This window comes from Sycon ciliatum, chromosome 4 (assembly GCF_964019385.1).
Source record: "Sycon ciliatum chromosome 4, ocSycCili1.1, whole genome shotgun sequence".
Taxonomy (NCBI): domain Eukaryota; kingdom Metazoa; phylum Porifera; class Calcarea; order Leucosolenida; family Sycettidae; genus Sycon; species Sycon ciliatum.
This window is the reverse complement of record NC_088646.1, coordinates 17,697,182-17,708,975: the sequence shown is the minus strand read 5'-3', so window position 1 is coordinate 17,708,975 and position 11,794 is coordinate 17,697,182. Positions and strand designations below refer to the sequence as shown.

General features: G+C 46.1%; 2 protein-coding genes and 1 long non-coding RNA gene across 3 annotated transcripts in view; 2 read left to right on the top strand and 1 right to left on the bottom strand.

Annotated features, from left to right (window-relative positions):
- Positions 1 to 1,919, top strand: part of LOC135814764 (uncharacterized) — a 7,891-nt gene extending 5,972 nt beyond the window's left edge. Inside the window, exon 8 of the mRNA XM_065327933.1 lies at positions 1,042 to 1,919. Coding sequence (XP_065184005.1) covers positions 1,042 to 1,243 — 202 coding nt within the window. The 3' untranslated portion in view covers positions 1,244 to 1,919. The remainder of the gene's footprint in view (positions 1 to 1,041) is intronic.
- A 528-nt stretch (positions 1,920 to 2,447) lies between these two features.
- LOC135814765 (neurocalcin homolog) lies at positions 2,448 to 3,582 on the bottom strand. Its single transcript, XM_065327934.1, has one exon. The coding sequence runs from the start codon at positions 3,402 to 3,404 to the stop codon at positions 2,811 to 2,813; it is 594 nt and encodes a 197-aa protein (XP_065184006.1). The 5' UTR covers positions 3,405 to 3,582; the 3' UTR covers positions 2,448 to 2,810.
- Positions 3,583 to 4,283: 701 nt separating this feature from the next.
- On the top strand, positions 4,284 to 7,430 carry LOC135813641 (uncharacterized). The gene is made up of 2 exons (XR_010553063.1): positions 4,284 to 4,680; positions 6,705 to 7,430. It is a non-coding gene; the product is annotated as an uncharacterized LOC135813641 (long non-coding RNA).
- The last annotated feature ends 4,364 nt before the right edge of the window (positions 7,431 to 11,794 follow it).

Here is an 11,794-nt window from a genome sequence, read left to right as displayed (position 1 = left end):
CGATGCCGTAAAGGGCAGGACTGATGCACAAGTACATTCAAATTTTTCCCCATGCTAGCTCACCTCCAGAAAAGAATGGCGATGCCAAGGTTGAACCCAAAAATGGTTTTGCCTGCATCGATTGGCTGGCAAAGAATCTCAGAGGTGACTTTCAGGAGTGCTAGTATCTCAAACCAGCCTTTGAAGCTGCTCAAGGTCTGTGATTGAGGGCTGCGGTAGTATATTAGACTGTGCACAATGTGCATGCACTGCATGATGGTTGCAGAGCATGACCAGACCAGGGAGCCTATAGTCATGTCCGAGCAGCCCCCCCTCCCCCCCCCCCCACACACACACAAATACACACACTTCCACCCGACGTGTGTGGTGCGCATCTTAATTTCTCTAATGCCCTTGCAAGACTAACTCTTCAGGCAGCACTGAACAAAATGGTTGAACATCTGTGCCCCAGGGGTGGGCAGAAGACTCGTTCAAGCGTGCATAGTGAATGGTGGAGCCGAAAGCAGGAAATCACGTGAGAACTACGCATGGCATTGTGCAGGAGATGCACAATACATGCGCACAGCTTGTAGGCAGAAGCATGCCGCTAAATTGTGAAAAGGCTAGTTCCGGACGATTGTGCAGTAATCACATAATCCATGGGGAGTCAGGTATGGTGGCTACCTGGCTGCAGTGACGTGCATTCACAACGTACTCCAGTTCATAAGCAGTGCCCAACAGTCGTGTTCAAGTTTATACTACCTTCTAGTTCGTAATGAAACAGCATACCATTCAATGAAACAGCATACCATTCAATGAAACAGCATACCATTCATGGTAGGCTGCATGGCCCACGGGCCATATGTCGACCAGAAACAAAACTACGTGATCTACTACTTTGGAAGCGCACTACCAAGTATATATGCCGGACCTCCGACCACCTGCATGCTCACTAATGAATTTGACCAGGAATTACATGACAGCGTGGTGGTCACGTGGGAAATTCATGACAGAGAACTGCATTATTATTATTATTTTATTTTTTACCCGTGTCTTGTCCAGGGACTTCTGCACGCTGTGCTCAAAGTGCATCAGTGGCCAGCTGCCTACAACGTCGAAAGGCTTCTACATTGTCAATGCAGTGTCTGCGAACGCCGGTAGTCACTGGGACTTGGAAGCCGGCAAGGACTTACTGGGATACGAGCCGCAGGACGACGCTCATAAGTGTGTTGAAGACGATGGCTGGACGCTACTTGATAGCTAGCTCATTTTTTCCAATGATTATAGTTGACCATTGCACTACATATAATTATTCCAGCACATACAAGTGAAACGCTTTTGCCTAACTGCTGGCAGTTGGATAATCTTATTTGCACAAGAAGCGTGGGGTTTATATACCGGTGTGATTTCCGGCTACAAAGACAGCGTTCTAGCTATGCAGCATCTACATGGAATATCATTCCCCTTGCTTCACACGCTGTCCCACTGCCACGAAGTTTATTTAACCCTTTCAGCACGCATCACGTATATGTACGTGATGGTACATGTAACTGGCCCACGGATCACGTATATATACGTGATGCGTACAGTGAAAATGAACGTACTCCCGAGACATCCGTGGTCGACGGATCTTATCCCTACGTGGACCAGTGACGTGCTGGATGAACGTCGACTGTTCTACGATGGTACTGACGGGCGCACGTGTGCCGCTATGCACGCGTACTAGTACATAGATGTCGCGTGCGAACATGCATTCCGCAGAAAAAATTGTGAGTGAATAGGACTACTTTTGGAAAATCACGAAAATCACTGGTTTTGGCTCTGCGGGTCAGTTACACACCCTGGCCGTGCTGAAAGGGTTAATAAACTATTACTCATGCTGGTGACAGTGGCATGCAATGTTTCCACTTGATGAAGAAAATATAACACTATCAACGTCATGCCTTAACGACCTGGCAGTTGACTGGGTGTACCCGCTACCCCACAGAATACTGCCACCCTGTCAGTACCTGGAGGGTGAAATCAAGAGTACTAGCACATGTACCGGAGAGTGCAAGTCCTGGAGAAAGACACAACAGCAAACTTCTTGTTGCTGCTTCGTCTACATCATGCTTTTGCTGCACCATGCCCACACTCACACTGGCTATCACGACTATTTGGTCGCATCTACTTGTAGTCTAAAGTACGGCCAGACATGGCGCTATGCAGCACGGATGTAGAGCTGCACACTCCGGTCTAGGCACTCTTGCGCAATAGTTGCATAAACAGGGGAAATCCAATCACTCGCTTTGCGCGCTTCAGTGCTCGCACGGACACGCCTGCTTGGTGCACGGAGAAAGCACATACAGAGCAAGCATGTACTAGTATGTGCTTCCACTGAACATCACAAAACCAGAGTCTGCATGACTTCTCTGATCCCCAATGCACATTCGACTCACGCAGCAGCACAACAAAAGGCCAAGGTTAGCTAGCAGTGGTCATGGATATAATCGTTAAAGCCAATGACGGCATGCCTGGTGGATGAAGCTGAACTGGTCAGCCCTACTTTCTCGGGAAGTGGCGAAAGGTACAATCATGTAGATACGGGTCTGCACTGAGCGCAGGTCTCTAATTCTCTACAGCATGCAGTCAAATTAATGGTGTGTGGCATGACCTTTTGTGCAGGGCTATAACTACACTACTCACATGCGAACCGCTGCATGCATGAACCTAGCTACACACATTATCACAGAAGTATATAAAATTTGATTGATATAGGACAAAATTAATAACAAATAGTCAAGGGAAATTTTCAAAAGGAACACACACGCGCACACAATGACAGTTCATACCTAAGATGTGGGCTCCTGAGCACCTACTCCACTGGGGTCACACTGCAATAGTCTGACGATGGACGGGTCACTCTTGGCTCCCTCAATGAATTCAGGGAGTGAAAGTTTCCCATCAGCATTTCGGTCCATCTGGCGGAAAATTTTATCGGTACGCTTCTCTGGCGTGCTCTCATCTTCAGGCATCTTCATCACTGTGCCGACCATTTTGTAGATGGCCTGGACAATCTCTAACATCTCGCTGCGTGAGATGTAACCATTGCCATCCAGATCGTACATGCTGAATGCCCATTTCAATTTGTTCTCCAGGGCTCCTCTCGATGTCACCGACAGGGCGATGATGAATTCCCTGAAATCTATCGTCGCATCATTGTTGGCATCAAATGTTCTGAACACATGCTCCGCAAACTTGGACGCATCCCCATACGGAAAGAAATTGCCGTAGATTTTCTTGAACTCTTCCACCGTAAGATGGCCGGATGGGCAGTCTTGTAAGAAACCCTTGTACCACTCCTGTAGCTCACGGTCACTGAAATCAGTGTTGGTGCGCAGGTCCTCAAGCACCTCTGGCTTCAGTTTGCTGTTCTGCTTCCCCATTGTGATCCAGAACTACACAAGTGGTCCAGGTGGCTCTGCAGCCGAATCCGGTAGTGACGAAACGTCCTCTACAACAAGGCAACACGAGAGTCGTTTGTCAGTGTTTCGCATGGACACATCATTATCAAAGTCTCAACAGTTCCGCTTGGGTATGCATGTTCTTGCCATCTTGGTCAACATGTGCAAGCTGGGGCAGGTGCCAGGTGGTGGTGGGCTCGTGTCCCCGTCCCCAAATAAAAGTCGTGATCGCGAGTTGTGTCGTCCGGCTGAAGTGGGGCGGCTAGCAAGCTGTTGACGTGTTGTGTCGGTAGCGCGTAGACGTACGTAGGTGCATTTCCTTGTAATTGTGCGTACCGATATCGACAGTCGAAGTGCGCGGACTACGCAGACAAAACTTCAAAAGTCTGCAGCGTGCAGAACGGTGGCGCCACTACGTACATCTGCTTGCCTTGGTTGCGGAGCTGACAACGACTGAACGAGCCTCGTAGACACAGAAAAATCCGGCCCTGCTAGCGCCTACTATACTGTCTTTACTGTAGCGCCTAGAGTGTGGCCAGTAGTGACTATTAATATTATAGTGTCACGTGAGCTTTGCTGGGAGAGGAGATACTCAGATAGAGGAGGAGACTGTTTGGTGCTTCCGACCGACGGTCGACCCAGATCAATGATCATGGGGTAGCAGGAGAGAGGGGGGGGGGGGGGTCCGACCATGTACCCAGGCGCCAGGCTAGGCCAGGCCCAGGGCCTAGGGCCAGTAATATTAGAGGTATATTATGCTCGGCAGGCCGCGAAAGAGAGCCCGTTACCTGGACCCCTACTCGCGCGGGTAGAGCGAAACTGAGCACCCTGGGATGCGAGCAGCTTTTGAGTACTCCCGGGTCCAAAATCTCACCACCAGGCCGGGATGATCAAAACGTCTGCCGGGTCTGCAGCCTACAAACGTGGATCTGCCGACACTGTGCTGTCGACGACATGTCCGGCAAGGCACCTCCTTGCGTGAAAGCAAGGAACGCTTTTTTTTAGAAAGGAAGCTTCTTCTCCAAAATTTAAAAAATTTTGAAAATTATTCCTTCTGAAAATATCATCGCGTTCTTGACCTCGAAGCTGACTGCTGAATGCGATTAGGAAAGAAGATTCCTGAAGATACACCAGACTGATTCTGGCAAGCCGTCTGTCGTCTAGATATGCAGTTGTTCGTCATGCATGGTCAGCAATCTTCCTCGTTCGTCCTTTCGTTTTCCTGACCACGATGATGACAAGCAGCTCTCATGCTCAGGTTAGTGCTGTACTTGTATGTCTGGGCACACAACACATCTGAGATTCACCCACTGACGTTATCGAACTGAAGAATGCAGCAAGGGTTCCTCGGATTCTCTTGATTTCGGAACAAATTTCCTTCACTTTCACCCTCTCAGTCTCTTCCCCATGCCCTCCATGCATGCACAATGCAGCTTGCATTTCAATTGCTGTTTTTTATACTTTGGCAGTGCCTCTGCTACACTTTCATATAGAGTGAGGTCCTGTAAATAGGATCGAACATTGTTGCTGGTGGTGTGTGTGTGTGGGGGGGGGGGGGGGTACGTTTGCAGCCAGGATGTAGAAATGACACTTCTGCACAGCAGGTGGCAATAGTCAAAACTGGTCACTCTACAAATCCCATACCTGCCAACCTTTGCAAACCTGAGATCCAATGACATACCTAGGCATGAAAATGTATACAAAAGAAGCTCGCGGTGAGGCATGGAACTAGTGCACTTTTGGGTGCCTATTACCGCCCTCGATATCGGGACGGTCCCGGCCAAATCGGGATGGTTGTCAGGTATGAAATCCCAACCGAGAAAACCATTTAATTAAAAGATAAACTCGGCCAGGACATAGCGACTTTCTGTTTGCCGGGGGGGGGGGGGGTCATCGTCCGCAATATTGGTAGAGTTACGGTTACATTGTATATGTAGATACATGTGCATCAGGGATTCATAGCACCTGGGGAGACGACATGAGACCTAAGTACCCAAAACGTTGTGAGTTGTGACCCCGGGTGGGGTAGTTCTACGTGATCTGTGTTTCTATAGACCTTATTCGATAACGTGATTTTTGGACTCGCCTCCAGGGATTTGTTGTAAGCTGGGGCACGCGTACGTGAAACGAGTGGCAAGAAAGGCCCAGTTCGTACAAGGGAGTAGTAAAATACCGGTATTTTTCTACTCCTATGTTCCCACGCCGAGTCCACTGTGCACTGAGTGCAGGTCTCTTGCCGCTCCCTGGTTCCCGGGACCCTGGTTCACGTGATTGTGACGTTTATTGAATAAGGTCTACATGTATATGCGGGCATGCATAAATCAACCCTTCCACAAGGACGGCTCAAACAGGCAGCCAAGGAGTGAAAATTTCGCTCCTGGGGCTAGGAGTGAAACGAAGGCCTCAATTTGCCAGATGAACCTTCTCCATCGAAACGAACGAAGGTGTCAAATAATTCTTTTACCAGTTCACAGTTGCCGTTCACGCGCACTCCCCGGGGTGGGGGGGGGGGGGGGGGCTACTATGCACTTGTAGTGATACTTACCGTAAGCCAAGTGGAACACGACTAGTTGACTGCACAGACTACAGTACAGTATACATGCACATGTATACAGTGAAGATCAGTGCGTGCATGCCTGCCATAATCGTATGTTGACCTTCGTTCGAATTGAAAAGAGAGGGTCGTTTCGAAAAAGAAAAAAAGCTCGATGGAAGTATGATGCTGCTGACAATTCAAGACTCACTGAAGTCGCCTTTCTGGAATGGATCATGCACTCTAGGTTCATCCAATTAGATATGGACTCAAATCATTGTTACACCATTATTGTTTGGTTAGTTATTGTACATCCCATAGCATGTACAATCAACCTTGTGAATAATCTACCTCGGGTTTACAAAACAACTCGCAAATAACGACACAATCTTCAGATCTAGTGAACATTTGATTGCATACTTCCAACCTCACGAGTAACAACAATGCGAATAGCGACACTTTTCTCATTCACAATCGAGGGTCAGTATTCCCCAGGTTGACTGCAATTGCCAATCAAACAGGAGGGGCGAAAGTCGACCACGGCTGAAAAGGCATAAAGAAAAATTAATGTATATCATGAGCTAGATGGCTGAAGGAGGAAGTAGGTTTTCTGAGAAAGCAAGAAACAGAGGTGAATGAAGCACCAGGTCTGTCCATGCAGTGGATAGAATTATTGCATTGAAAGACAGGCTCTTTACATCAGCTTGCTACTATTATACCTACATTTGCTTTCTGCCTTTTTCATGCAGGATTCTGAAAGCTGGAGCAGCTCTGCTTACCTCGACCACTGAACTTACAACTAACTTCCAACCAAGTACAAGGCAATATTATGATGAATCAAGCACGCTTGCCATCATGTCATCATTGCAAAGTACATCGACAGCATAGATTTGGTGCCGACTATGTATGATGTAGAGTGTGCTCTATGTATCTATACTACTGATTGGCCTACATTGTACTTATGTGGGCTGAGAGTAATCGATTGTGCTATATGGCAGTTTACTTGTATGTCATAGATGTTAACATTGCACACAGCTTCTGAAATGCTTTCTGTTGCACTGGCCTACTGCGGCCCTCTGCAAATAGATTGTAGTGGCATGGGCCATGCCATAATTATAGTAGTATACCGGTACTACACCAACAATTTCACTGGTGCACTGTACTTACTGGTACGAGTAGATCTACATCATGCACAGCCTTGTCACTGCTTTTCTCATTTTTTATTAATTTACTGTACTGTGCACATTTTGGCACAGCTCTTCCACAAAGAGTTACTATTCTTTTCTTCTGCATACCTACTGTATACAGTGACCTGACTGGTAACATCTATGGCTGTGAAATCACAAATTTCTGGGTTGACAGCCTCGAACCTATACGATTTGTTTCTAAGAACGTGCTATAAGAAATTTTCTATTGAAGTATTCTACTGTAGCTCGCAGGACATGGAGTGCAATTACGTAAAGTTTGGAACACCACTCTTCTGTGATTTGGATGTCAAATTATGAAATTCAGTGTGTGAGGTAAACCCATGCATGGCATACACTGCTATAGTATGACTCGGGGTAAAGTGTTCCAACGCATACTCATTATAGTGAATAGTTGTGTGACCAACGTTGTTGCTGCTGGATAAATAGTACATATTCTGAGATAACTGAAGCTACACAGCCATCTAATGTTCAGACATGCATCGAAGGGGCCGTAACGAGATCTGCAAGGCATGATTCTATACCGGTATTTGATGCTCTCTAGCCTAGGACATTCACCTGCCTCATTTTCTCTGTGCTGCATTGATGAGTCCATTAGTAACTAAAGGACGAAACAGCATGCTGTCTGCAGATTGGTAATTGTGTAAAGACAGACGTGTATGTAGTGGTAAAGCTCAGATACATGTGCAACATAACAATCCCGGTGTTTGACAACAGCACAAACCTACACCGCAATTCTTAATTTTGGGCTGTGGTGTTCTTAGTATTCCAGGTTGGATGTTCTGTAGGCTTCCACGCGTTCTTGGGCGCACGACTTTACTGTGCCGAAGAATATTTTCAGCCAATGAACCCAGAGCTTGGTGGCAGATGAGTGCCATGGAACAGCCTTTTGCATGTGGCTTTCCATGCACATGTATAACGTTCAATTGATGCGGAAAAATCAGACGAGGACTTTTGCAGTTATGAGCAAGGTCCCCACGAATGGTCATGTCACTTCACAGAATACATGAACTGATAGAGTAGACCTCGGTCTCCTCAGAGAACGCTTGGGGAAGTCGGGTTCAACCATAGATTTATACTTAACAGAGAACGCTTGGGGAAGTAGGTTTCAACCATAGATTTATACTTAATATTCTTTACAACAAGGATCGATGTGTTCCTTCGGATGCCCTTTATCGACTTTCACACACTTCTCCTCTCTCCTTTCGTCATAAGCACCATCTCTGTACACTGGTTCATAAAATATTTCTTCATAAAACCCCTTCACACATAATGAAGTACAATTGGTTTTCGACAAGCTCAACCCGTAACGCGCTTATCCTGCCTCTTGTTAAGTCAGCCCGGTATCTAAAGCCCCCCTTGTTTTCCGGTTATTCTCATTGGTTAACTGGGGACATGTCCAAAACCATACTAAGTACTTGAGCTGCTCATGAGCCCCACAATTATCAGGCCCGCCGGTCTGGTTGGTCAGGTTATCACCAGACCAACCTGTTGGCCACCAACAAACGTTTCCTACCGTGGAGGGCGTGTGTACCCGCCGTGAAACTACCGGACCAATCAAAAACTGCTTCCGGCGGTACTGATTATAGTACAGGTTTAAGTTAAAAAGCGGCTCCATTTGTCATACATTAAACCAACTCTGTCATTGCTATGCTACTCAAAAAGAGTAGTGATGTTTATTCACAAATGAATCACAATGCTATCAGAGAAATTCGATATTCTCCAATTTTAGGGGCACTGCAATACTATCCAAAATTAATGCTGCACGGTCATTGTTATGAAGCAGTCACCTCAGTACAGCAATTAAACAGGCTGATTATGTGAACGAGATTCACGGCAAATCTTCTTCCATCAGTGCTGTTCAGTCTTGAGTGGTCCACTGAGACAGGAAAACAACCTGTTCGGTCCTTCCATACGAGAAACAGAAATTGAACATGTTTCAGGGTGGAGGTGGCGAGTATCGGCAATGTAATGCACCTTTAGGCCAACATGACCATCATTCCGACATGGATTCTCAAACACCTTCGCTCGTGAGAGTGCCTCAGAGTCGTATTCATCAACAGATGGCAATCCTGTAAAACACATGAAAAGACATAGCAGCAACAGAAAGAAACCTAATGTTATAGAAACGAATTCGAAAAACAAAGTCTACTATTATTCTAATACAGTGAACCAAGGTACAACCACACTCCAGGAGGCAAGCAAAAGAGCATATAATCCGAAGGTTGCGATGCCTGTATGTATTGTATTTATGTATTTACGGATTCTCCACAGGCTAAATCGAGGGAGTCTTTGTCATGCCACACTGGATACAACATGCTACCAGAATCACTTTCCCCAGAATTGATGATCTTTTCTTAGGGTGTTATATAAGACACATCTGTAGCCACTTCATCTTGCTCACGAAATCATACACCACCACACAAACGGGTCCTTCGGCTATTATACTTTGGGTGGTACATGGTGATGTATGATATTGATAATCTATTGATACCATATTCAAGTCTGACTCTCACCGTGAGATCCTGGCAACAATATTACCTGGTACACGACATATTCAGACACTGACATAAGCATCTTTTTGGAACAACAGGTGTGCCTATCTGCTAGTGTAATGTGACACACATGCAGAACACATGCAGAATCAGTCATAGCTAATTTTACCCCCTCACTGTTGTATGCGCAGACTCCACTTCGCGGTGTCAAGTACTCTTCTTTCGGTGGGCTACTCCACTAAGGCGCTTGTCTAAAAGGACTCACATTCATCCTGCAAACCAACACGACTTGCATAGTTTTCACTGTCGGCCAAAGTGCGTGCATTGCACACATTGAGATTCACTCCCTCCGTACAGGCCAGTACAGAGCTGCCCACCAATTGAGTCTGTTTTGCGTACTCAGACTTCTGATTTTCCGTATCTTGCAGTGTTTTGCGTACTGCCGTGTACATTGCATGCATACTTGCACTGTAATGTTTTTTGACACGCACATGCATGTCGGTGGCTGCATTTGGTAGTGTAAAACATGTGTGACTTGCACTCACGACATTATTATTTTTGTGCTACATGTACATGTTGTTGTGGTACGGCATGCACTCACTTTGGTACAAGACTATTCATCACTCAGCTTACACTTGCAATGCTTCTACACAGCTGATTGATCCTCTCCGATTTTCTATACCATTTGCTCAATTTCTGTAGTGCGCACAAGGAGTGATTTTCCGTACAAATACAGAAAATATGGAGGGCTGGTACTTGGTAGCACTGCTAGTATGGTAGTACCAGGCTAAGCTGGCTGGAAGATCAAATACTTCTTTGGTTCTTTCAGTCATTTTCACGACATATGTTTTCTTTATCATGATCCCCGGGGTGTGACATTCTTATGAATGCAGAAACTCAGTCTTTCTAACCGAGTCTCACGTGCAATGTGAATTTGTTCTTCTTTTCTTCACAATGCCATGTATCGATTCATCGCTTCTTCCCACCCGAGATCCTATGCAACAGCGATTTAAAGATTGGCTTTATCAAATAGTTAATTCAGAGAGAGAGGATCAGTTGTGGATGCTGTGACAGCATAGAGTGTAGATTGGTGTAAACATCATTGCCCAGCAGAGCCGTATTCACAGGGATCTGCGTTTAGCATATGGAAGCTATTTTTTTAGAATTTTTACACGTCCAATAAGCCTGAAGAGAAGAACACCTAACTTAGACTGTCCTAACGTTATCGAACGCACTGCCAAAGTAAAAACAACATTTGAAATGCAAACTCGATTGTGCATGCATGGAGGGCATGGGGAAGAGACTGAGAGGGTGAAAGTGAAGGAAATTTGTTCCGAAATCAAGAGAATCCGAGGAACCCTTGCTGCATTCTTCAGTTCGATAACGTCAGTGGGTGAATCTCAGATGTGTTGTGTGCCCAGACATACAAGTACAGCACTAACCTGAGCATGAGAGCTGCTTGTCATCATCGTGGTCAGGAAAACGAAAGGACGAACGAGGAAGATTGCTGACCATGCATGACGAACAACTGCATATCTAGACGACAGACGGCTTGCCAGAATCAGTCTGGTGTATCTTCAGGAATCTTCTTTCCTAATCGCATTCAGCAGTCAGCTTCGAGGTCAAGAACGCGATGATATTTTCAGAAGGAATAATTTTCAAAAATTTTAAATTTTGGAGAAGAAGCTTCCTTTCTAAAAAAAAAAGCGTTCCTTGCTTTCACGCAAGGAGGTGCCTTGCCGGACATGTCGTCGACAGCACAGTGTCGGCAGATCCACGTTTGTAGGCTGCAGACCCGGCAGACGTTTTGATCATCCCGGCCTGGTGGTGAGATTTTGGACCCGGGAGTACTCAAAAGCTGCTCGCATCCCAGGGTGCTCAGTTTCGCTCTACCCGCGCGAGTAGGGGTCCAGGTAACGGGCTCTCTTTCGCGGCCTGCGGAGCATAATATACCTCAATATTAAGGCAGTATCTTGCCGTCGCACGTGTGCTGTGACGTGACGTCATGACGTATCACCTACCTGTCATGTGACTATAAAGTATAATCTGCATCTGACATGTAAATCATTTTTCAGTGATCAGGGATTATCATTTTTTGGATGAATCATTGAATGAAAGCTGTTGTATGTGTGTTTATGT